This window comes from Silurus meridionalis, chromosome 1, assembly GCF_014805685.1.
Source record: "Silurus meridionalis isolate SWU-2019-XX chromosome 1, ASM1480568v1, whole genome shotgun sequence".
Lineage (NCBI taxonomy): Eukaryota > Metazoa > Chordata > Actinopteri > Siluriformes > Siluridae > Silurus > Silurus meridionalis.
In genome coordinates this window covers 282,501-307,500 of record NC_060884.1, presented here as the reverse complement: position 1 = coordinate 307,500, position 25,000 = coordinate 282,501, and the positions used below count along the sequence as shown (strand labels likewise).

General features: G+C 42.7%; 4 protein-coding genes and 3 non-coding genes across 9 annotated transcripts in view; 1 reads left to right on the top strand and 6 right to left on the bottom strand.

Moving 5' to 3' along the window:
* Positions 1–2,920, bottom strand: part of ttc26 (tetratricopeptide repeat domain 26) — a 9,409-nt gene extending 6,489 nt beyond the window's left edge. The window contains exons 1-4 of one of the 2 annotated variants that reach the window (XM_046850284.1): positions 2,662–2,920; positions 1,452–1,598; positions 748–840; positions 397–511 (exon numbers count right to left, since the gene is read on the bottom strand). In XM_046850284.1, the coding sequence (XP_046706240.1) occupies positions 397–511; positions 748–840; positions 1,452–1,598; positions 2,662–2,664 (358 nt within the window). In that variant the 5' untranslated portion in view covers positions 2,665–2,920. The remainder of the gene's footprint in view (positions 1–396; positions 512–747; positions 841–1,451; positions 1,599–2,661) is intronic. The other variant, XM_046850292.1, reaches the window with a different exon arrangement.
* A 206-nt stretch (positions 2,921–3,126) lies between these two features.
* Positions 3,127–3,199, top strand: trnar-ccu. Its single transcript has one exon. It is a non-coding gene; the product is annotated as a tRNA-Arg (tRNA).
* Positions 3,200–5,285: 2,086 nt separating this feature from the next.
* On the bottom strand, positions 5,286–8,885 carry rpsa (ribosomal protein SA). Of its 2 annotated transcripts, none has more exons than XM_046850467.1 (8): positions 8,749–8,885; positions 7,344–7,515; positions 6,978–7,096; positions 6,459–6,704; positions 6,231–6,359; positions 5,947–6,115; positions 5,531–5,578; positions 5,286–5,452 (listed from the first exon to the last, which is right to left on the bottom strand). In XM_046850467.1, the coding sequence occupies exons 2-8, from the start codon at positions 7,474–7,476 to the stop codon at positions 5,358–5,360; spliced, it is 939 nt and encodes a 312-aa protein (XP_046706423.1). In that variant the 5' UTR covers positions 7,477–7,515; positions 8,749–8,885; the 3' UTR covers positions 5,286–5,357. The 2 variants fall into 2 exon arrangements, with proteins under 2 accessions (XP_046706423.1, XP_046706432.1); XM_046850476.1 differs by having other exon boundaries at positions 5,531–5,575.
* On the bottom strand, positions 6,789–6,929 carry LOC124393605. The gene has a single exon (XR_006927344.1). It is a non-coding gene; the product is annotated as a small nucleolar RNA SNORA62/SNORA6 family (small nucleolar RNA).
* Positions 7,726–7,866, bottom strand: LOC124393600. Its single transcript, XR_006927342.1, has one exon. It is a non-coding gene; the product is annotated as a small nucleolar RNA SNORA62/SNORA6 family (small nucleolar RNA).
* A 929-nt stretch (positions 8,886–9,814) lies between the features above and the next one.
* Positions 9,815–16,026, bottom strand: slc25a38b (solute carrier family 25 member 38b). The gene is given in 9 exon segments (XM_046850426.1): positions 9,815–10,326; positions 10,924–11,090; positions 11,287–11,301; positions 11,304–11,454; positions 11,573–11,752; positions 11,859–11,943; positions 13,163–13,287; positions 14,250–14,382; positions 15,871–16,026. Coding segments are annotated over 9 exon segments (1,080 nt in total). The 5' UTR covers positions 15,972–16,026; the 3' UTR covers positions 9,815–10,203.
* A 983-nt stretch (positions 16,027–17,009) lies between these two features.
* The window catches only part of LOC124386342 (myosin-9-like), a 16,836-nt gene continuing 8,845 nt past the window's right edge, over positions 17,010–25,000 (bottom strand). Inside the window, 20 exon segments of the mRNA XM_046850125.1 lie at positions 17,010–18,023; positions 18,129–18,301; positions 18,492–18,600; positions 18,700–18,908; positions 19,133–19,256; positions 19,366–19,454; positions 19,559–19,687; positions 19,778–19,939; positions 20,040–20,252; positions 20,363–20,575; positions 20,660–20,908; positions 20,992–21,144; positions 21,237–21,341; positions 21,427–21,633; positions 21,761–21,905; positions 23,760–23,972; positions 24,120–24,291; positions 24,374–24,635; positions 24,759–24,846; positions 24,848–24,963. Of these exon segments, the coding sequence (XP_046706081.1) occupies positions 17,939–18,023; positions 18,129–18,301; positions 18,492–18,600; positions 18,700–18,908; positions 19,133–19,256; positions 19,366–19,454; positions 19,559–19,687; positions 19,778–19,939; positions 20,040–20,252; positions 20,363–20,575; positions 20,660–20,908; positions 20,992–21,144; positions 21,237–21,341; positions 21,427–21,633; positions 21,761–21,905; positions 23,760–23,972; positions 24,120–24,291; positions 24,374–24,635; positions 24,759–24,846; positions 24,848–24,963 (3,216 nt within the window). The 3' untranslated portion in view covers positions 17,010–17,938.

Below are 25,000 nucleotides of genomic sequence, written 5' to 3'. Positions count from 1 at the left end.
GTGAGACCGTGTAGAAAATCACGTGTGAGGAGGAGCTCGGTGATGTGCGTGTGCACACGTGATCAGAATAGCAGGCGTGGTAAAGCACCGTGGTCAGAACAGCACCAGTCGCACTGCTCCTGATGTACACAGGACCATGTCTTTTAGTACACTGACTTATGAAGGTCGGTGCTCCCTGTGACTGTGCGAGCAGCCTCGTGCTGCCATCTGTTGGTGCGTTACAAAACGAGTCTTGAAACGTTTTAATAGCACCTCTGTGCAGTAAGCAGACGGTGTGTTTTTCTGCAGGAATCACAGACACCTGAGGCTCAGAAATGTTCAGTGTAGAGGCACAGAGGGAAAAGAGAAGTGCACTAATAGTGAACACTACAGTAGTGTGAATGAGAGCGAGCAAACCTCTGAGAGCAGCTTCTTCTGCTTCTTTATAAAGACCGAGGAAGAACAAGGTGCAGCCCAGAAACACCCAAACATCAGGGGGAGAGTCAGGGCTCAGGGTCAGGGCCTTATACTCCTGAGGGTTTATACACACACACACACACACACACACACACACACACTGTATATAACACCTGTATAACACTGAAGCTATAAATAAGACGTTATAAATGTATAAACCACAAAATGTTGTTGCTATTGTTACCTCTAGCTAACGAACCTCCAATATACCTTAAACACACACTCACACACTCACACACACACACTCACACACACTCACACACACACACACACACACACACACACACACACCTCCATCACTCTTTTGTGGTCTCCTAAGTGGAAGGCACAGTAGCCAATCCAGAGGTCTGTGTTCTCTTCAGCTGTTCCCCCATTCCTCTGGAACTTAAAACACACACACACACACACACACACACACACATACACACACACACACACACACACCAGCACAGAGCCCAATTTTAGTAATAAGTACAAAAGCACATTTTGTACTAAAACAATGCCTATATTCCAGTTGCTATGCTGTTGCCATGGTAACTGTGATGGTTGCTAGGTGGTTGCTACCCAGTTGCCATGCTACAGGGCATTAGGGTGTTGGCAGAAGGTCACAGTGGTGTTCTATGTGATTGCTGGTGATGTTCCAGTCGGCTGCGTGAGTGTTGCTAGGTGGTTGCTTTGATACCGTAGGTGGTTGCCAGGGAACTGCTAGGTGTTTTAGTGTTCCATGTGGTTCCTATGATATGTTATGTGGTGGTTTAGGTGTTGTGTGATGGTATGGTGTTTCGGGTGGTTCCTATGGTGATGAGTGAGTGGGTCTGGTGGGGCCTACAGTGTTGTTCCTCTATGGGGAAAAAAACGTAAACCTGGAAACGGTTGCTAAGAGTCAAATGAGAACACTATTGAGTATATACCTGCAAATGGTTGCTAGGAAACGTTATATCTATTATATTCTATGTAGTGTAAGTTAAAGATGATCAGCAGGTTCCTTTCCATACCTCCAGTAGCGTGATGGCTCCCAGGTAGTCTCTCTGACTCAGGAAGTCCTCAACCCGTGGGATCTTCTTACTCTTATTCCTCCTTTTCTTCTCACTGGAGCTCAGAGAGCTCTCACCGCCAAGCGCCGGCTTCACCCGAGACAGGATCTAACACACACACACACACACACACACACACACAATGCTGCTGAGAGGTAGATTGTGATTGGTGTTCCGGTAGTGATACGTTTCTCTGGAACAGCAGTTCTGACAGTACCATTACCTACCAGTATGATCCTCCACGCCTACCTAGATCAAAAGGTGCAGGCTATTTGTTGGTACCTCAAATAATGAAGACTGCAGGGGGCAGATGTTTCTCTTATAAACCCCACAGTTATGGAACAACCTTCCAACCAGTGTTGGGACTCAGACACAGTCTCAGTGTCTTTAGTCAGTAAGTGTTTGTGAGCTAAAGGAGCAGATCTGGAGGGATCATGGATATGGAGTGTTTGGTGAACTGGCATGTTTGGATGTTGTCGTCTCCTCACTCTCACACGTTCACTCAGGTTTGTTGATGGTGGTGTGGTGGGTCGTCTCTAATCCCAGAGATCCTCATGTCTGTGTTTCCTTCTGCTTCTCCCTTTTAGTTCTGCAGCCAGAGCAAAGAACATCTCTTCAGATCTGCCTGCTTCATCTCAACATCCTACCTCTGGATAAAGTTATCTTCAGTAGGAACACTCTGTGCAGCTGGAGATGGTTCCACATCAACATTCTGAAGATCCATGAAGTTACTGAGCAACTGAAGAACTTTGAGGAAGGATTTGGACTATAATTATATTAACAGTCTGCTACAATGTGCTCAGGACCACAGTTTGAGTGAACACTTCTGCATGTAGACGTCCATCACTGAACACTTTATAACTTTAACACTGATGGAACTGTAATGAAGGACATTCAGTGTTGATGATGAGGAGGATGATGAGGAGGAGGATGATGATGAGGAGGATGAGGTTCCCTGTAGAATCTGCTTCCTCTCATAGTTTCTTCACATGAAGTCTCAGGGAGTTTTTCCTTCACCACAGTCACAAGGAACAAACTGATAGACACCAAACTTCTCCATTCTTTATAGAACTTTATAACCACTTTATCTCCATAATGCTGCTTTGAGAAAATGTCCAGTGTGAACAAAGATCCTGTGTGTGTGTGTGTGTGTGTGTGTGATGATACTCACCATGTTCCACAGTAAAGATCTTCAGTTCCGTCACTAAACGCTTCAGTAATAAAACATAAATAAACACATAATAATAATAATAATAATAATAATAATAATAATAATGAGATTGATGAATGATAAAGTGCCCGGATGTAGAAGGCGCTCAGCTTAAAACTCTGAATTATGAAGATAAATCGTATTTATTTCTACTCGGTGTTTATAAATAACAGGCTGTTCGGCTGTTTGTGTTGCTGTTAGCTGCTAACATGCTAATTACTCGTCGTTGCATGGCAACTGCCGTTTCCGGCGGATATGTGAGTGATTTCCGTGTAAAAAACTTTCTGTGGGTTTTTTATTTTCAGACTGTAAAAACTCGAGTGAATTTAAGTCCGGATATAAATACAGAATCATTTAAAAGAAATGTGGCGCTTTGTGTGAGTATGTGTGTATAAATAAAGCACCTGTGCTGTAAATCTTCAGTCAGCCCCAGTGGCCTAATGGATAAGGCACTGGCCTCCTAAGCCAGGGATTGTGGGTTCGAGTCCCATCTGGGGTGAAAACTCTTTTTAGGATCATTTATCTAATATAAATAATATCAAAATTAAATTCACACACGGTCCAGTGTCGATTCTCAAAAAGAGTTTTGATCAGATTTATTTAACAAAAAAAAACTATTTCTGAATTACAATCAATAAGAAACTATTATTGTCTGTATAAAACTCATTACACACAGAAGAGTAAAACTACAGGATCAACAAATCAACATTCATTAAATTATGCTGAATAAATAACCAGGCGTGTGACCTGATTAAAATAATCCACTCAAAGTAGAGCGACTCACACCCGGACCGTACCAGGACCCCCACCCGGACCGTACCAGAACCCCCACCCGGACCGTACCAGGGTCATGCCAGAGCCATACAAAGGCCCACAGTGACCCAGTGATTCTGCTTTACACAAGAAGTTTAAAAAGGTGGAAAAGTTATTGACCCAGATTTTCCTCATTTAACACATTTGTTTTATTTTTAAACTACAAAAAAATGAAGCTGACATGAAATAAACATAAATGAATTGGACTGTAATGTGCACTTCAGGTACAGCTCACAGCTAATTATAGAGAAATTGAAGTCAGTGGCACATGACATGAGGAAATTGTCTGATGATTAGAAAACAGTATTTGTCCTTAGTAAAAAAAAATCATTTTTTAACATCAGAGCACATCAGCCCTGTTTTAATCATCTACACTGCTCCCAATTACATCTCACACTGATTATAAAATACTACTACTGACGTATAAAACACTTAACGCTCTCACGCTGCAGTATCTGAGTGAACTTCTGTACCAGTATGATCCTCCACACCTACTTAGATCAAAAGGTGCAGGCTATTTGTTGGTACCTCAGATAATGAAGACTCCAGCAGGGGGCAGATGTTTCTCTTATAAACCCCACAGTTATGGAACAACCTTCCAATCAGTGTTCAAGTTGAGGCTGAACACATTTATTTAGTGGAGTGTTTAGTCAGTAGGTGTTTGTGAGGTAAAGGAGCAGATCTGGAGGGATCATGGATATGGAGTGTTTGGTGAACTGGGATATTTGGATGCTGTCGTCTCCTCACTCTCACACGTTCACTCAGGTTTGTTGATGGTGGTGTGGTGGGTCGTCTCTTATCCCAGAGATCCTCATGTCTGTGTTTCCTTCTGCTTCTCCCTTTTAGTTCTGCTGCCAGAGTGAATCTCACCAGAGTCCAAACTGCACAGTGACATTAACTTTCATACAACAATAAAGACTTATTGTGAAGACTCTTGTGAATTTATTCATTAGTGATTAAACCCCGTGAATATGAACTCAGTTTAACCCCCTGTAGTGAGTCAGACCATCTCCCTCTCCCACCTTCACTACACTAATACACTTCAGGAAGAATACATCTCAGAAACATCAGTTATGAGAAAATCATTCATGAACTATTCTCTGCTTCATAATGAACTCCAGCTGTTTTGTATTCTTCTGGGTTTGGGTCGAGAGTGGCTTTTCCTACACACTACAATACTAAAGCAACATGGAAAAAGATGAACGTTATGAACAGCTCCTACATGCCGTTTGTTGCTGATCTTCCAGGACTTGCTCTCTTTGCACAATATTCTGTCCAAATCCTTTGGTCACTGTTCAGTTCATTTTGATTGCTGCTATTGTAGAATTGCACAATTCTGTTTACATTTTTCTGCTACTGTGCACCTTATTCTGTCACGACAGGTTTTACTGGCAGAGCTACTGCTATTCTTATTTTTATATTGTGTATTGTCCTGCACTGTCCTGTGTTGTCCTGCACGGTCCTGTGTTGTCCTGCACTGTCTGCACCAGTTGCACACATGCACTTTATGTGGTGAGGATCTTAGTTCTTGGCCCTGTGTTCTTCTGTTCTGTGAATGTTTTATGTAGAACCTGGGTTCAGGAGGAACGTTGTTTCATTTCACTGTGTACTGCATCAGCTATATATGGTTGAAATGACAATAAAAGCTTCTTGACTTGATGTTGCTCATATTGACCTGCACTCTGATCACAGTACACACACTTCCTGTCAGGAAATCCTCAGACTGTTAACACCACAATGTAACATTAAAAATGTAAATAAACAAAAACACGTTCAAGCCATCAAGTTTATTGGCTCCATATTAACACACAAGCTGGAGAGAGAGAGTGTGTGTGTGTGTGTGTTTAAGACCACTCAGCAGTGGAGCCACCCCAGTCTCCAGCCTGAGCGGTGGGGGCTGCGCTCCAATCCTCAGTGGCGGTCTGCGCACTCCAGTCCTCTGTGAAACACACGTGCGTTAGAATTAAAGTCATAGTTAAGGAAACCCTTCTGATCAGTGAGGAGGAATTCAACCTACCTGAGAAACCCTCTGCTGTGGGGGCAGGTTTAGCAGCAGCAGCAGCAGCTAGAGGAGGAGAAAAAGTTTAAAAATGATGGCGAGATTATACACACAAAAAGAAAGATAGAAAACAGTTTACACTTGACACTAAAAATAAGAAGCTGTAAGCAGAATTTACATTTCCAGTGTGTGTGGCAGAGCCCCTTATCCAGTGTCACTTCCATTCATCTCATTCACACAACCGAGCAGTGATTAGATTAAGGGCCTTGCTCAGGGGTGGCAGCGTGGTGTGGCTGGAATTTGAATTTATGACCTTCAGAGTCCAAGTGCATTGTCTTAACCACAAAACTACCACATCCCCATTACATCCTCATGTCAGAGCACATCAGTATTGTGTGTGTGTTTCTCTGAGGGTAAGACTTTGTGCTCCTCACCCTCAATAGCTGCAGGGAACTGCTGAATGGGTACTGAAGGAACCTGCACATTATCAGACCAGTCCTGCACTTCAAGTGGAGCAATATCAGCAACGGGAGCAGACCACTCGCCCTGGAACTCCTCCTTCCCTACAGCCTTCTCTGCTGCAGCCTGCTCCTCCTTTTCAATCTGCACAAAGAACAGGAGAAATAACCACCACATCTCACACACCTCCAAAAGACCAAGAGAACACTGCATAAATTAAGTAACAATATCTGCTGAACAGTGTGTAGAAGCGTCTCACCTCCTCAGGATCTCTGTAGAAGTACAGATCAGGCATCACCTCCCATGGATGTTCACGGGAAATGGTACCACGCATCCTCAACACCTCACGGGCCAACATCCACCACATCAGACCCACGGAGTGAGGACCCCACACACACACACACACACACACACACACACACACACACTTAGCACAGTGTGAAACCTACAGGTCCTTCTGTGAGGAGTGTGAGGTATGGTCCCATACCTTGTTGTTGCAGGGGATGGCGATATCGACGTATCTGAGAGGGGAGTCGGTGTTGCACAGAGCGATGGTGGGAATGTTCACATATGAAGCCTCAGTCAGCGGCTGATGGTCAGCACGAGGGTCAGTCACGATCAGGAGGCGGGGCTCCCTGAAGGCGGCCTGAATCTGATTGGTGAAGGTACCGGGCGTGAAGCGTCCGGCGAAGGTGGTGGCACCGGTGGCAGAAGCGAACTTGAGCACCGCCCTCTAAAGGAAAACACGGCCAATCAGAAGGTCAGAACTACTAGTCACGATTAAGAATTTTATTCAAGTCTCAATCAGGTTTTTTGGCAGTGTGGCTCAGGTTACTATCAAACCCCAGTCATGGGACAGGAAGTCCTCGCGGTGTTAGCGAAAACCCGGCCGGTTTACTTTAGCACACCTCCGACACCCAAACACCAACAATGGTGAAGCGCTCTAACAGTGTGCACACACACCCTACACAGATTCCTTTGTTCCGAGTGTAAAGAGCGCATATACCTGACCGGTGTTCCTGGAAGAAATGACGCAGACGTCTGCGGGGTTCTCGATGGCAACGATGGCCCGAGCAGCCAGCAGCAGCTTTTCCCAAGTTTTCTTCAGGTTGATGATGTAAATGCCTGCAACACGAACACTTCACATTTAAAATAAACAAAAATGGAGACAGATTCTTAACAGCGCATCACAGCAACTTAAATGAGAACAAAAGCTGTCAAGGGACATTGTTTTCCAAACTGCTACATTAGATTAGAGTTTTACATTCATTCCCACTGATGAATCTGCTTCCTCATGGGACCATCAACTAATCTGCACATTATTGTACCTTTAAATCAAAACCCCGCACTTTCACAATCCAGATCTTCTCACCATCACTTTTTCTTTTGTAGACGTACTGCTCCATCTGGAAGTCTAGGTTGGTACCACCCAGATGGGTTCCTGCAGCGAGGAACTTCAGCACATCCTCCTCCTTCATCTGAAGGACATCCAGACCTCCGGACATCGTGACCACTTTCCCTGTGCAACGAGTTTAGTGGGAGAGCTGACCGGAAAGAAAAAAAAAAAAAAAGATGTTAGAGCATAGTGCATTTCCTATCCAGCTTTGAAGGATCATATAGGGGAGTTTCACAGTCTGGGGTGCGCTGATCAGGAGATTGTACTCGCACTCCTGATGAGATTGTACATACAACTGAATGGGAATCCTTTCTAACACATAGATTAAAGTTTATTCCACTGGATTAAACAGGTAACTAAGTGTGGCTCAGGTTACTATCAAACCCCAGTCATGGGACAGGAAGTCCTCATGGTGTTAGCGAAAACCCGGCCGGTTTACTTTAGCACACCTCCGACACCCAAACACCAACAATGGTGACGGGCTCTAACAGTGTGCACACACAAGATCAAATACACAAAGGTTCAATAAAAACCCACTACATGTGTATTTACAACTCCATGCACCAAACTGTTCCCTGTTTTTTTTTAACCACCAAAAACAGTGATTCTCAAAGCTGCATCACAGCAACCTTAATGAGAAGACACTGTTCTCCAAACTGGGAGATTTTTACATTCACTCCCACTGATAAATCTACTTCTTAATGGGATCTCAATTTCTCAAATTAACTAATTTCCACATTTTACCTTTAAATCAAAGCCCTGCACTTTCATTACCCTGATAAAAAAAAAAAAAAAAAAAAAAAAACACTCCTCACAGTCTTTTACTCAATGCAAAAAATAGTGGGAGTCGATTCCGGCGAGTCACTTAAAAGAACCGACACCTTCACAAATGACTCAAACTCTAACTGACGGGGAAATAAAAAAATGAATAAAGTTTTTAAAATGTACTCAATGAATTTATATTAAAAATCACCAAACAGACTGAAAGTGCTGTGGTGGAGATTATTTAGGTTTATAAGTGTGATTAACTTTAAAATGTGTCAGGATTATATCTATTATTGCAACAGAAACGGATCAAGTCATAGAAAGCATAAGCTTTAATAGTGTCAGATGTTTAGTTTACTAATTTACATAAAATATAATAAAAATAACTCCTGAGGTGATGCTAGCTAACATGCTAACAGCACGCGCGCGAGCACGGTCTGACGCAGGCCTACACTCAAAAACGGACAGAAGTAAAAGGTTAATTATTAAATAAAGACTGTTTTCCGGCACCAAAACGCAGCGAGCGCTTTTAATAACGTGTTGTGTCGGTGTTCGAGTCAGAAATCGGCTTCATTCAGCTTTAAAAATCAATATAAAAGTATAAATTGCTGCTCACCACGAGACAACGCCGTATGGAGATCTACACCTCACGGCAAAAAGAGAGCGGACGGAGGAAGTGACGTCATATATAGCGCGAGCGCAACCAATCGGATCTTTAGTCTGGTTCCCTCTCGTGCGCAGCTGCGCCCCGTGCTGTACACAATAGGAATTACATTATAGTGTAAAATACAGATCTCAAATGTAGTCATTTATTCAATTTATTTAATTATCTTTTAAATGTTTTAAAGTCAATGATTAATAATTTAAAATTTTACTTTTTATTTTTAACCCTTACTTTACACACCGTGCTTGCATACAGCTACATGAAAAAGTTTAAATTGGAAACACACTTTTAATGAGGCTCAAAATAAATCAGCTCAGAGGTTATGTATAAAAACAAAACTTATTTATTTACAAAGCCAGAGGCAGGCATTAAACAGGAAATACCAGCAATAACAGCAAGAAAAACAGAGATGAAAAAGCAACAATCATGAGAAAACAGATGATTGATTATTGCAGAAACAAGAGAAACCACACACACACACACACACACACACACACACACACACACACACACACACACACACGGAGGCTCCTCCTGAAATAAAGTGCATTCACAAACTACATTGTGTTTGTGTACGTCCAGTCCAAATATACACTGTACACAATTTATACACACATAATTACACACTGTAACACAAAAGAAGCTCCTTCTCTTATACAATCATACAACACATTCCAGTACTCACAAACATCAATAATGATACGTTTTGATGGAGTTTGCACAAAGTCTTTTAGAAACACACTCAAGCAATTGTAATAACAAGGCAGCATCAGAACAGGAAACTCAAAGGATTGTGGGTAAAGTGATATTTCATCACATCCCAGTAACAGATTGGAGTTTTAACGGGTTCAATATAAAACACAATCATCCAAACAGGAAATATACCCCTGTCTTCATTTCTCAGTAACAGGGTTTTGGGTTCTGTATCTTCTAAACTTTAAGTCTCTATTTTTATTATCTATTTATTTAATTTATAAGGATGCATTTTAAAATCATTTGAGAATTCAACAAGTTTACCTAAAGTGGTGAAAGTGATCACTTTTTAATGAGAATAAAAACTCCAAAAATATAATGTAGTGAAAAAACAGATGTAAATAATATAAAACGGAATATCGGTCTAAAAAAACAATAATCTGTCATGGAGCCTGTTTTAGGGGTGGAGCATTAGTATTTACCTCATGTGAGTGGAGTTTTTTAATAAATAAGTGTGGAGTGGGTGGAGCTTCTGGAGTGACAACAAGCAAACAATACTGAGGCGGACCTGAATTTCTCCAGGACTGTTTTAAATTAAATACTAAAAAAGTTTCTTCTGGTAGTGTGTGTGTGTGTGTGTGTGTGTGTGTGTGTGTGTGTGTATGTGTATGTGTGTGTGTGTGTGTGTGTGTGTGTGTGTGTGTGAGGGAGTGTTCAGGATTTAAGGCCCATAAGTGCCATGAGTTGCTCATACACAGTCCAGGCCATCGCAGCCATCAGAGTTCTCCTCAGTGAGCGTGGAACAGCCCCACGGAAAAAACCTCTGAGCCCATGTTCCTGAGAGAGAGAGAGAGAGAGAGAGAAAGAGAGAGAGCATGAGAAAGAGTGGAGACACAGTGCTAATATACACTGATCAGGCGTAGCATTATGACCATCTGCCTAATGTTGTGTTGGTTTCTTTTTGCTGCTAAAACAGTCGTGACCCACCAAACATGAACTTCTTCAGCAGTTTGAGCTACAGGAGCTCACTGGTTGGATCGGACCACACGGACCAGCCTTCCCTTCACACGTGTATCAATGATCCACAGAACCCTGTTGCCGGTTCACCACTGTTCCTTCTTTTTGATAGCACTTTTGATAGATACTGACCACTGCAGACCAGGAACATTCCACAAGAGCTGTTCATGTTCTGACCCAGTTGTCTAGACGTCACAATTTGTCAAACTCGTTCAAAATCCTTACACTCGCCATTTTTCCTGCTTCTAACATCAAAATTTTAAGGACAAAAATTTGCCTAATAAATAAATCCTCCCACTAACAGGTGCCACGATCATCATCAGTGTTCTTCACTTCATTACTCATAACGTAATAACGTCATAACCTCAGTGTCATGCCTGATCGGGGTGTGTGTGTGTGTGTGTGTGTGTTACTCACAGTGTAGATGACTTGTAGGGTATGGCGTGTTGTACAGTAGCGTGTTGGGTTGACCTGCATGTGTGTTTTCACAACGTCAGCTGGCTGTGTCACCATGGATGCCAAAATCCCCGCAAACACACCACAACCGAAATTCAGCAAAGGAGCCAAACCTGACGATCCCAGCTCTAACACACACACACACACACACACACACACACACACACACACACACACACACACACACACACACACACATCAGATAATTGCATCATAGTCAAGTATGCTCTAAAATACAACACACACACACACACACACACACACACACACACACACACACACACACACACACACACACACACACACACACACACACACACACACCGCTCGGCAGCCCCTCTTGCTCTGGCTGTAGATCATGACGTAGATGCCGGAGAACGGAGCGTCTCTGAACAGTGTAGCTGTGAGACCAGAGTACAGAGCTCTCGGTCCCTCGGTCTCACACACACTCCTTAATGCTCCACACACACTGCTGTAGTTATAACGCCCACTCTGAAACACAAACACAAACATTAACACCTGATAACCAATCACAATCTAATTCTGTGATAGAATTAAATCCTATTGTGTGTGTGTGTGTGTGTGTGTGTGTGTGTGTGTGTGTGTGTACCTCGAAGCGTGTTTTGATGACCGTAAAGGGCAGCATGGTGATTCCCGCCACACAACGGGCTGCTGCACCCAACATCACTGAATCACACGCTCCTGGAGCTCGCTGCTCGAAAAAATACTGCTTCAGGGAGAAGAACGTGCTGAAATAAATCCCTACACCTGGAATACAGCGCATGAACGACTGAAAACACACATACACAGAGAGAGAAAGAAAGAGATTTTTTTTTTTATAAACGCTCTATAAAAGAAAAGATAAATTAAGTGAATGAAGAAGGAGCAGTGCTGACCGGTGACACACCCTTCCACAGACCAAAAAGCTTTTCCTTCTGAACCACTGTGATGAACACACGCAGCATTCCCACCTTCCCACCACTGAGAGAGGGAGTGAGAAAGAATCAGATTATTCATGTACACTGTTAGTTAGATATATTACTATATTATATTATTTACAGTTTTTCAGAAAACAACAACTCTCAGTGATTCAGTGACATTTACAGTAGGAGTAATCAGAGAAATAACTAAATCGATGTAAGTCCGTTATAATGTGAGTGAGGACTAGAAGTCGACTGATTCACCGTTTCTGCTGATTAATCAGCACCGATTGTTGGAACTGTTGGGAAAAATCCATGCCTACAGTTTTTTTCAGCAGGTGTCTATTGCTGGAGCAGATAAGGACCGTTGTAATAATGAGAGCGGCCTCTAGAGGCAAATCACTGACACTACGGGTTGTTTGTTTTTACATGAGGCTGTGCACTGAACTGAGAACATTATATATTTATTATTTATATTTAATGATTTATATAATTATATTTATCATCAATTTATATGTTTCATATTTATTTTGCATTTTTAGTACTTTTTTTATCTATTTATTTTAATAATAAAGTTCAGTGCATATTTTACATGGTGTTTTTTTTATCCAGTATTCATTCTAAAAAGTACTGGTTGATCAATCGGTTATCAGAAAGTACTGATCCAATCAAACTATCGGCATCGGTAAACAGAGATCAGTCGACCTCTAGTCAGGACACTGTTGGGGTTCTGTGTACAGAGAATCATGACTCTGTGTGAAACAGGAGGGGTTTAAATCCATGCTGGTGAACTGGGCAAACACTTCTACTCAACTAGCCAGACCTTGTCATGAAGCAGCTTTCCTTCATATCTAGAACCTGTCAGGGGTTTTACATGGAGCGCTTGGTTCTTGGTACAGGAATCTATGTAGGTTCTTTAAAAGGTCACTGCATAATTAAGGGTTCTAAGCCTAGCAAAAGGGTTTTACTCAGAACATACAAATAGATCTGTAGAAGATCTACATAAATCCTTTAACAGTTGCCTCAGAAACACTCTCCAGCAATGTAACATAAAAAAGAGAACCATCATATAAACTATGCAGAACCATAAAACAGAGTTTGTGTTTATGAAAGGAGGATAAAGACGATAAGTACCCCTTAAAGTACCCCTTAAAGTACCCCCTTAAAGAAATTCTCAAGGTTCAGGAGATTTTAAAGATTCCACCACAGGAAGTGTGTGTGTGTGTGTGTGTGTGTGTGTCTGTGTGTGTGTGTGTGTGTGTGTGTGTGTGTGTTCTAACCCAGGTTGTTTGCTGTTCTGTTGAGTCTGCAGGCGTGTTTTTACCAGATCCAGCGGCTGGAACAGCAATGTGGAACAGGTTCCACTGAGAGAACCACACATGAACGCCTTCAACACCGGGTGAGCCTGCAGACACACACACCCACACACACACACACACACACACACACACACACACACACACACACACACACACACACACACACACACACAAAGGCAGTGATGTGAACCTCAGGCAGCAGTGAATGTGTTATTATATAAACTGATAGTTACTCCATCGCATTTGCATAATCACACACACCAAATAGAGAAACCTCTGATGTCTCCCTCTCACACACTCACACTCACACACACACTCACACACACACACACATACCTTGCTGTGTGGGTCATTATTCTCCTGCATCTTTCAGCCTCGACATCACAAACATTACACACATCACACACACACCTGTCTGTGCTCTCAAAGTGTTCCTTTTTCTTTTTTCTCTATCTCTCTCTCTCTCTCTTTTGTTTTTTCTCTCCCCCAGTGCCTCTTTTATCTACCCTTCTTCCTTATCCTCTGTCCGTTTGTCTTTCGTCTGAGTCTTCAGTACAGCTCTGTATGATTTCATCCTTAGCTTCTCTCTCCCTCTCAACACTCCCCCCACCCCCACCCCACCCCAACCCACACACACACACACACACACACACACACACACACACACACACACACACTCTTCTCTTTATATCTCTGTCTGTCACATTGTGTCTCCTCAAATTTCTGTGACTCATGTAATTGCTGCAGGACTCTGTGTGTGTGTGTGTGTGTGTGTCATCAGTTGCCATTTGGAGTTTAAATATTATATCCTGTGACAGTAGATCCAACATCATCATCAAAACTATATGCACATTTACACACACACACACACACACACACACACACACACACACACACACACACACACACACACACACACACTAGCTGCAATATTTGCAAAAAAGGTCACATGGTCATTATTTACAGACAATTTATACCAAGTTGAGTTTATTTTCCTATAAATTAAATAATTATAGTTTTTAAGTTATTTCTTTACTCTTCCACTCACCAGTGCAACATCCATAACTGATGATGATGATGAAGATGAAGGAGCAGTGTGGGATGGGGAGGAAGTGCTCAGCTCCCCCTGCTCTGATCTCACTGTGGCCGTTGTGTTGTTCCTCACAATGTAACCTTTGACCCTGTTAGAACAGAGAGTGTACAGTGTGAGGAGATGGTGTACGGTGTGAAGGTGTAGGGTGTGATGGTGTAGGGTGTGATGGTGTACGGGGTGAGATTTAGGTGTAGGGGGTGAGGTTTAGGTGTAGGGGGTGAAGGTGTACGGTGTTTGGTTTAGAGTGTGAAGTGTAGGTGTACTGGGTGAGGTTTAGGTGTAGGGGTGAAGGTGTAGGGTGTGAGGTTTAGGTGTACTGGGTGAGGTTTAGGTGTAGGGGTGAAGGTGTAGGGTGTGAGGTTTAGGTGTACTGGGTGAGGTTTAGGTCTACTGGGTGAGGTTTGGGTGAAGGGGTGAGGTGTAGGGTGTGAGGTTTAGGTGTAGAGTGTGAAGTTTAGGTGTAGTGGGTGACGTTTAGGTGTAGTGGGTGACGTTTAGGTGTACTGGGTGAAGTTTAGGTGTAGTGGGTGAGGTTTAGGTGTAGGGTGTGAAGGTGTACGGTGTTAGGTTTAGGTGTAGAGTGTGAAGTTTAGGTGTAGTGGGTGAGGTTTAGGTGTAGGGTGTGAAGTTTAGGTGTAGTGGGTGAGGTTTAGGTGTAGGGGGAGTGATTGTTTTTCAGAAGTCTGAGGTGATGTTAGAAGATTACAGAAGTCTGAGGTGATGTTAGAAGACGACAGAAACCTAAGTTGATGTTAGATTACAGAAGTCTGAGGTGATGTTTGAAGATGACAGAAGTCTGAGGTGATGTTAGAAGACAGAAGTCTGAGGTGATGTTAGAAGATTACAGAAGTCTGAGGTGATGTTAGAAGATTACAGAAGTCTGAGGTGATGTTAGAAGATGACAGAAGTCTGAGGTGATGTTTGAAGATTACAGAAGTCTGAGGTGATGTTTGAAGATTACAGAAGTCTGAGGTGATGTTAGAAGATTACAGAAACCTGAGGTGATGTTAGAAGACGACAGAAGTCTGAGGTGATGTTAGAAGACGACAGAAGTCTGAGGTGATGTTAGAAGTCTGAGGTGATGTTTGAAGATGACAGAAGTCTGAGGTGATCTTAGAAGACGACAGAAGTCTGAGGTGATGTTAGAAGACGACAGAAACCTAAATTGATGTTAGATTACAGAAGTCTGAGGTGATGTTAGAAGACGACAGAAGTCTGAGGTGATGTTTGAAGACGACAGAAGTCTGAGGTGATGTTTGAAGACGACAGAAGTCTGAGGTGATGTTTGAAGACGACAGAAGTCTGAGGTGATGTTTGAAGACGACAGAAGTCTGAGGTGATGTTAGAAGACGACAGAAGTCTGAGGTGATGTTAGAAGATGACAGAAGTTCCTCACTGTGTGAACTAAAACTGGTGAAATGAGATTAACAGAAGCTAAAGCTAACAGCTATGCGCGCTGAACTCTCTCACACACACACACACACACACACACACACACACACACACACACACACACACACACACCAATCTCTAATCCAAAATCTACATAGAGTTTAGAGTTAATTTGTATTTAAACCTGGAATAAAGTTCTCCTGCTCGATAACTCTGACACTCTCCACTGCGTAGAAGTCGCCGGTGTACATACTGCGCGTGCGCACACTTCAACACGCGCAACATGCGTCACACCGCCCCTTCTCTCAGGGTATCCTCCCTGTTCGGAACCGGTTTCAGGCGGATTCTTCCAGCTGAGGCGCGCACGCGCAAACACACACTGTCCAATTTAAAACGGTCTTTTTCTGCTGCGCTTTGAAGATACCGATCCAGTGCACTGCATCCAGCATTCAGAGAAAATGTATTAATATATAAATATTTACACCGTGTTCCGAATTATCATGTGCCACATTAAAGAAGGAGTTCAGTAACAAAACATTTTAGTTTTTAATTTAATTAATTTTCATGTGTTTAATTATTGCTCACATGATAGATCTCCAAAATAGCAATTTAATACTTCTACATGAACTCTTCTACAGGATTCTGGGTTTCTAATAGATTTTAGAAATGTTTAAAGACACAAATAAAAATAGTGTGATTGATTATTCATTGATTATTTAGCCGATTAAAATAATTCTGCAGAACTTGACACTTATTTTATTGAGACCCAGCGACTTTTTGCTCGAGAACTCAAAGTGAAACTATTATTGATACCATTTATTCACTTACAAAAGGCCCAATAATGACCAAGAGAGACAAATAACACTTTTGCTGAACATTTTAAAGGTTTATATCAGCCTAAAGATATACTACAGCTCAGTGTGGTTCAGCAGCATATATATATATATATATAGTTATAACTATAAATAAATAAATGTTCACATTTACAAAGTCACTTCTACATAGTGATGAGATTTTATAATGTTTATTAAATGTTACAGTTCAATTTTACTAGATTTTCTTCAAAATTACAGATTTTAATTACACATTTATTGCACTTTGTTAAACGTAAATTATTCACTTCTCAAATTTACACATGTAAAATTAGATAAGTGACTAATACTATCTGTTATATAATTTTTATTTTATGCATCACAGTAAGAGTGTTAATCCCACACCTCTAAACTACTGAACTTTTATTGGGAATAAAACAAACACTGCAAATTAAAACTCAAAGCAAAAGACAGGTGAGAAGACGAGTAAAGATAAAGACAGACGAGACACTTTAAATTCAGTCGTATCTTTAATCATCTTTGCTACAATAAAAAAATGCAAAAGTTCAGAAACGTGGTGTTAAAATCCCACTGCAGAGAAATCGCTGTTCTGGAACAGAAGCCCAGGCGTTGAGGGATGGAATAAAGCGAACACTGATGGAAATATAATGAATAAAGAGCAGTAGACAGTTTTAAAGCTCACAGAATCAGTAAAGAGACATGAGAGCATGTTCTCCAAATTCTCCATGATGGGTTCTATAAACAAAACAATTCTGAAGTGTTAAAAAAAAACCCACAAACATGAACAAAGCACAGCGTTTTACTCCATTAGCACATTAGCGTTAACGCATTTAGCATTAGCATACATTATCGAAAAGTGTGATTCAGACTAATCTGGCAACTCAGTGTAACTAAAGGAATACATGTGGAATATTTGTTACAACCTGGCAACCCTCAGTACCTCAACCCAGTGTATATAATATGAAAAATGATATCAGAAGTTTATCATCAAACCCGTTTACTCACAGCATGAACCTAATCTAACCTCAGTGAGCATTTCATTCATTTATCTGGTGATCAGAGTTATTAACAAATTAAATATCTAATAAGTGCAACACTGATGTGAAAATGTGAATCAGCACAAGGCTAATAAAGAGAAGCAGAAAAACACAGGAAAAAGTAAACAATGTGCTGAAAATGCAGAAAAACACTTTGGATCGATTTTATTGTTTTGTGAAAGAGCTGAACTCACTGCGCTTACATTAACAATCACGCCTGAGTAAATTGAATCCAGTTACAGGATTTCTGCTTGATCTGGCAACACGACGGTGAATACAGGAACATTATGTGATGTAAAATGATAAGGTCATTGATTAAAGGAGGAATAAAGGAGACACCCAGACGTCTTGAAGCAATCTGATTGGCTGTCAGTAACAGGTGTTACTCAGGTGTGGTCTCAGACGTCTCATCCATGTCCTCCTCACGGACCCCACGTCGCACGTTGAGGGTGAAATCACCACCACGCCTGCAAGTCAACAAAACACACACACTCAAACACCAGCAGGCTGAAATCAGACAGTACACGAGTGCAGGATTATTTGAGCTTGTAAAGCTGCAGGTGTTTCAGGACCTGAGTTTGCTCTTCAGCGTGCTGACTTCACGGTTCATGGCATCGCTGGCCTCTGTGGCATCCTCCAGCTCTCTCTGTAACTTCCTGCGGAAGGCGTTAGCACGTGTCGCTTCTTCCTCCGCCTCCTCCAACTGACGCTTCAGCTGCTTCATACGTGAGTTAGCCTTCTCCATCTACACACACACACACACACACACACACACAGTAGAAAATATTCATTACATTACATATAAAAGGAATAAATGGAGAGAAAACGTGAGCATGGGGGCGTCTCAGCTGCACATTCAACAGAAATATGATTCAGTTCTAATACTTGCTGCACCTCATTGTGATTAATCAATAATTACCTGAGGGTTGACTCACCTGGTCTTTAAACTGCTCACCGTTCCGTCTCTCGTCCTCTACCTGCAGCAGAACCTCCTTCAGTCTCTTCTCATTACGACGCATTGCCTTCGATGTTTGCTGTTTATCCCTGACAGTTTTATAATTACAATTTAATATAAATTTGGAGGAAGAAACTAATAATAAAAAATATATATTCACTGTGTGTGTGAGAGAGAGAGAGACGTACTTCGCCTCCTGCTCAAGCTGTTCCTCCAGCTGCAGGATTTTGGCCTCCAGGGCGGCGATAGTGGACTTAAACTTGGATTTAACGGAGCCTTCCAGCTCCTGCAGTTTGGCCTTCAGGTCTTTATTCTGTCTCTCCAGCTGCTGTCGAGCCGTCTCACTCTTCTGAGCCGCACTACGCTCGCCTGATAGTTCTGTGCTCAGGGTGTCCACCTAAAACACACACACACACACACACACACACACACACACACACACACACACTTACTACTGGCAGCATCTAACACACACCTGCAACAAAAATCTACTCCAAATTCTGCAGTGTTTTATTTCAGAATTAAAGATTTTAAGTTACCAAAATCTGAGTGTACACTTCATGTTTATTAAAACCCAGCCTGTGTGTGTGTGTGTGTGTGTGTGTGTGAGTGTGTACTCACTTGTCCATTGGCCTTCTTCAGCTGGTCATTAACAAGGTCGATGCTGCACTGTTCCTCATCGAGCTCCTCCTCGAGCTGAGCGATGCGAGCCTCCAGCCTCCGCTTCTCTTCATTCAGAGCAGACCTTGCGCACACACACACACACACACACACACACACACGTAAAGCAAAACGTTTCAGGAAGAACAAACAAAAAAAAGTTTCTCTTTGGTGACATTAAATATGAAAGTTACATCTTGGAGTTGCAGGCCGTCACTTCATCATGCATCTCATCTCTCTCCTGCTGGATCTGCTTCTTACTGCGATCAGCTGCAGACAGATCCTACAGAGTGATGGAGAGGGTGAGGATCCATCAGAGCTACATCCCACAAGGAGGCAGATGAACACAGGGCAAAGCAGATGGAGAGAAACAGAATGATATCAGACCTCATGTAGCTGCATGTTTTCAGCCTCCAAACTCTTGAGTTTGCGTTCGTTCTCTTTGGCGATGTTCAGTGCTGCATCTCTCGCCGCTTTGAGCTCATCAACATCCCTCAACTGATCCTTAACTTGTGCCTACACACACACACAGAGTTTGTAGGAGGTCTGTGCCACCCCAGGCCTTTGATAAGTGTGTGTGTGTGTGTGTGTGTGTGTGTGTAAAACCTGTAGTTTCTTCAGTTGTCTCAGTGCTTCATCTCGAGCTTTTACAGCCTGGTCAATTTGAGCCTCCAGGTCAGACAGGTCGAGCTCCAGCTTCTTCTTTGCTGCTAAAGCCACAGACCTCTGCTTCCTTTCATCCTCCAGCTCCACCTCCATCTCCCGCACCTACACACACACACACACACACACACACACACACACACACACGATCAGGCCCATAGGACATAGGATAGGATTCTCATGAATCACATGACCACTGTTTCACCTGTTTCATCAGCTGCTTCCTCTTCTCCTCTCCCTGCTCGTCTCGTCCCTGGAGATCTCGCTCGAACTGTGTCTTCAGGGCCTGCAGGTTTACTTCCAAACGCAGCTTAGCATCTTCAGTCAGCTGCAGCTCATCCTCCATCTCCTCCACCTGTAACTTCATCTCCTCCAACTGCTGCTCCATCGCTCGCTTAGCACGCTCCAGCTCATGCACCTACACACACACACACACACACACACACACACAATTCCAAAAGCTTCACCGTAATTCTACACGTTAAACTGCTAAGATACAGTAAGAACGCTGAGAGGAGCGGTGCCTACACTCTTGCCAACGTCATCTTTAGAAGATACAAGGTCCTCCATCTCAGTTTTGAGGAGTTTATTGGCTCGTTCCAGTTCGTTACGCTGCTCCTGTAGAACCTCTAGTTTTTGAGCCAGTGTCAGAGCCTTCGTCTCCTTCTCCCGAGCCTCAGCTTCTGCTCTGTCTCGCTCCTCACCGTACCTGGCTGAAATACTCTTCTCCTCGGCTAGCATCTACACACACGTTAAGAATATGCTCAGTTGACCAGACAGAAGAAGCACATCATTAAGTTCACTGACGTGAGAAGGTTCCGTTACCTGGTCAAATTTCTTCTGCTTCCTCTCGAGCTCTTGGACAATCTGCCGCAGGTGATCCTGACTCACCAACAAGTCGTCGAGCTCCTGCTGCAGCCGCACCTTCGTCTTTTCCAGCTTGTCGTAAGCAGCAGACTTCTCTTCCAGGGTCTGGTTTAGGTTCTCCATCTCTCTCTGCAGCTTCCTCTTCCCTTCTTCTGAAGCCTCCAGATTCACTGCTTCCTGTTCCAGTTTCTTTCTCAGCTCTGATAACTGTGTGGAGAAAACCCGAAAACAAGGTGAGGGGATGAGAAGGTGCATGAGAGGGAGGTGATTATGATCAGGACTGAGGTCACCTGTGTCTGAGACGACTGAAGCTGCTTCTCGACACTCCTCCTTCCCTCCTCTTCTTCATCCAGAAGCTCCTTCATCCGGTTCTGTTCATCCTCCAGCTGACGCAGGCGTGTGTTCAGAGCCAGTTTCTGACGCGTTTCCTCCTGCAGCAAAACCTGAAAACAAACCATCATGTCATTCCGAAATCCGTAATGATCAGAAGTCAATAGAGTGTGTGTGTGTGTGTGTGTGTGTGTGTGTGTGTTACCTGTGAATCCTGAAGCTGAGACTCTACAGATGAACAGTCTTTAGCAGCTTTGATGGATTTACTCTCCACCTCAGACAGAGTGCTGCTCAGACTCTCGAGCTCCATCTGAACACACAGTAATGAACGTGAGACATGGAGCAGGTTATAGACGGTTATAAAAGGTTCGTTATCTAATGATCAGATTACTGACCTGCATTTTGCTCATTTTGTCGGCCATTTCCTTCTTCTGTTTCTCGCTCTCGGTGTGTTTCAGTTGGAGCTCCTGCAGCTGAGCTTCAGCTTTTTTCCTGCGATGTTCAGAATCGTTTCTGCTCTGAGAGACCGACTGAAGTTCAATCTGCAGCTCATTGCGCTCGCTCTCCAAGGCGTGCTTCACTTTCTCCGTCGACGCCTTGTTCTGGAGGAGAGAAGAACCAGTGAGAAGGTGAGAGATGCAGACAGAAGCCATGGTGAGAGACAGCATGAGGGGGAGAGGGACACATGGAGAAACGTATTATTTTGTGTGTGTGTGTGGGGGGTGTTACCCTCTTGGCTTGCTCCAGTTGTTCATTAAGCTCTTCAAAAGCCTGTGTGTGTTTTTGTCGCATCTCAGTTAGGAGCTGCTCATGACTCTGAACTTCATCCTCCAGAGTTTTCTTCAACTGAGCTACTTCAGATTCTCGTTTAGCTCTGTGTGAACACACACACACACACACACACACACACACACACACACACTTATCCTATATAGCAGTGGATCTCAAACTTTTTCTGCCATTCCCACTTTAGAGGAGGTGGATCTTTAAGCCCCACCTGCCCTCAATCACCTTAAATGGTAAAGAAATACATCAAAATGTATAATTTACTGAAATCAAGTTCTAAATAACGTGTAGTTCATAAATAGAGAAGATAAAAGTTGTGTTTGGTTCCGCTGATGTGGGTTTAAATTTACTTAATTTAATTACCTAAATTTGTGTGGTTGCTTTGAGTGTAGGAACTTTATTTTTAATAGAGAAAATTATAAATGAACAATTTTTTTTTTATAAATCCAGTGCTTTCATCCACCAGTCATGTCTTTATTCCCCACTAGAGGGCAGCACCTCACACTTGGCCATGTTCACACAACACAAATACATTTTTTTATTAATTTCTTCAAGGAATCAGGAATTACTGCTCGATATTAAAATAGATAACAAGAAATATACTCAAAGAAGAGTAGCTTTTTTTGTTCTTTAGAAAATCATCGAAATGATCATAAAGATTCAGGAAACAACAAACGAATAGGGCCTTCAATAAAATAATGGGCTCTTTAAACAAGAGGTTCATCATAAACCGGAGCAAATACAGGTGTTTTTCATAAACCTCTAGATAACGAGTTGCAGGCAGACTCCTGCTTAGCGTCACTGGATCTTCCTTCGCTATCAGAAGTGGGAAATTACGATTAGAGGGAGGAGTTAAAAGTAGCTGTGATTAAAATTAAACAAATCCCCAGGAGCAGATGTTTAGTCTGAGGATAAACCAGTGTTCGATCACTTGGCTCCAGTTTTGTTAAAAGTATTTCACTCGTTCTTTGTGCTTTATTTATAAAGCCTGTGAGTCGGTGGCTTGGGCAAAAACAATCAACAATTTGCGGTGTGGAAAACACAAACGAGCGCTTTATTCAGATGATTTATTAATACTTTTATATGCCAACCTACAAAATCTCTTCCAGTATTGTTCCACATCTAAGAAGGATATGAGACAACATCTGGTCCAAAACAAATTGGAATGAGGTACAGATTGAAATGGAATGAAAAAAGCCTATTAAGTCCTCAGAAGTAGATTTAATCAGGAGACTACAGTTACTGAACCCTTTATCTAAAGAGTGAAGTGGATCTACTCAGACGGAACCGCATTCATTTGTATTCTGTAAATTTGACTTCATGAGGATGAATTTTCTCCAAAAGCTCCAGTTTCTTTTCCAGACACGTCTGATGAACAGATCAACCCGTAATTCAGAGAATTGGAAAAGTTAATATTGAGATTTTTATCGAAGTGAAAACCCCAGAATTAGATTCAAGACATTAAGTAAAGGAAAGTGTGGATTCTGCTTCCTGTTTACTTTATTATTATTATTATTATTATTATTATTATTATTATTATTATTATTGTGCAGCTCAACTAAGACGATGAATTTGCTGGAATTGAACATCAGCAGGATGAATAGAAATCGAGTGATTAAAGAAAAGATTTGGGTTTAATTAATACGATTTTTATAGAAGTTGATTTGAATATTAGAAACCAGTGAAACAGGAACAACGTTTTCGTCGCAGTAATTTAAGATGAATTGCACAATGTGATTATTTCTAACAGCGTAGTGGAGATCACTCTACGTGTGAGAAATGACACTGGTCCATTCAGATGTTTGTGTGGATGAGAACTTTTGGGAAGCGGAATGTTTAGACGGATTTGTGTAGCCTTGAGAACCAGTGATCTACAGATTATTTCACTGTTCGCAGGTGGACACATTTGCAGTTCTGTGATCAGCATGATTTATGTCTGCACCTGAGCTCCTGCTGAGCAGCAGTTGAGTCCAGAGTGTCCTCCAGTTCACTTTTCAGTGCCTCTAGTTCCTCGCTCAGATCCCTCCTGTGCTTTTCAGCTTTATTTCTGGACGCTTTCTCCAGTTCCAGGTCCTCCTGAAGTTCTGTAACTTGAGCCTCCAGTTCCCTCACTCTCTTCTGCGCGGCGTTTTTTAAGGACGTTTCCTGCTCGATCCTGTAGGGGGTGACAGAGAACAAATGTAGCCAACCAGCTCACCATAGCAAAGTAAAGAACATCAGTTCCTGAAGGAAAAAGTCTGGAAGAGAATTAAATCTCCAGAAATCACAAGTGAAGCAAACAGCCAATCAGAAGTCAGTGCACCTGGCCAGAGCAGCCTGTAACTCCTCCTCTTTTTTGGCAAGCTGTGCTCGAAGTTCAGCAATCTGAGCTCGAAGGTCAGCGAGGTGATCATTGAGCTCAGTGGTGTCACCTTCCAACTTCCTTCGGTTCTTCTCCAGTTCCTGTCGAGTCTTCTCCTCCTTCTTCAGACGCTCTGCACTCAGAGAGAAAGCATAAGTGAGATTTAATAAAATCATGCATCATGAGGTGGATCAGATGGTCTGAGATCTTCTCACCTTCCAGGTCTGTGATCATGGCCTCATGTTTGTTTTTGAGTTTCTGTAAGCTCTTTGATTTCTCCTCCTCCTCTGCCAGGTTAGAGCTGAACTCAGAGATCCTGTCCTCCATCTGCTTCTTCTCCTTGAGGAGTTTGGAGTTCTGGTCATCCAGCAACATGAGCTCCTCCTCCAGCTTCTTCAGCTTGGAGTCTGTGGTCACCTTCTCCAGCTGCAGTTTCTGCCGAGCCCCTTCCTCCTCATCCAGCTGCTGCTCCAAATCCTGACCACACACACACACACACACACACACACACACCCCGAGTTCTGGTCATTAGGATTTCTCTACCCTCACCTTTCTCCTGCAAGGTGTTCAAACTCTCTCAGCCCCTTGTCTCCATCTCACCGTGATGTTCTGCTGCATCTTCTTCTTCTCCTTCTGCAGGTGAGTGACACGCTCCTCTTCCTCCTCTACACGAGACTCCAGGTCGTAGGATCTCCTCCAGTTCTTTCTGCCGAGCCTCCAGACGAGCTCTCATCTCCTCTGCCTCTGCACACAGCTCAGTCTCCGCCTGCAGCTGCTCCTGTAGAGCCTGCTTCTCCATGCTCAGCTGAGGGACACCAATCCAGAACACATCACAGATTACA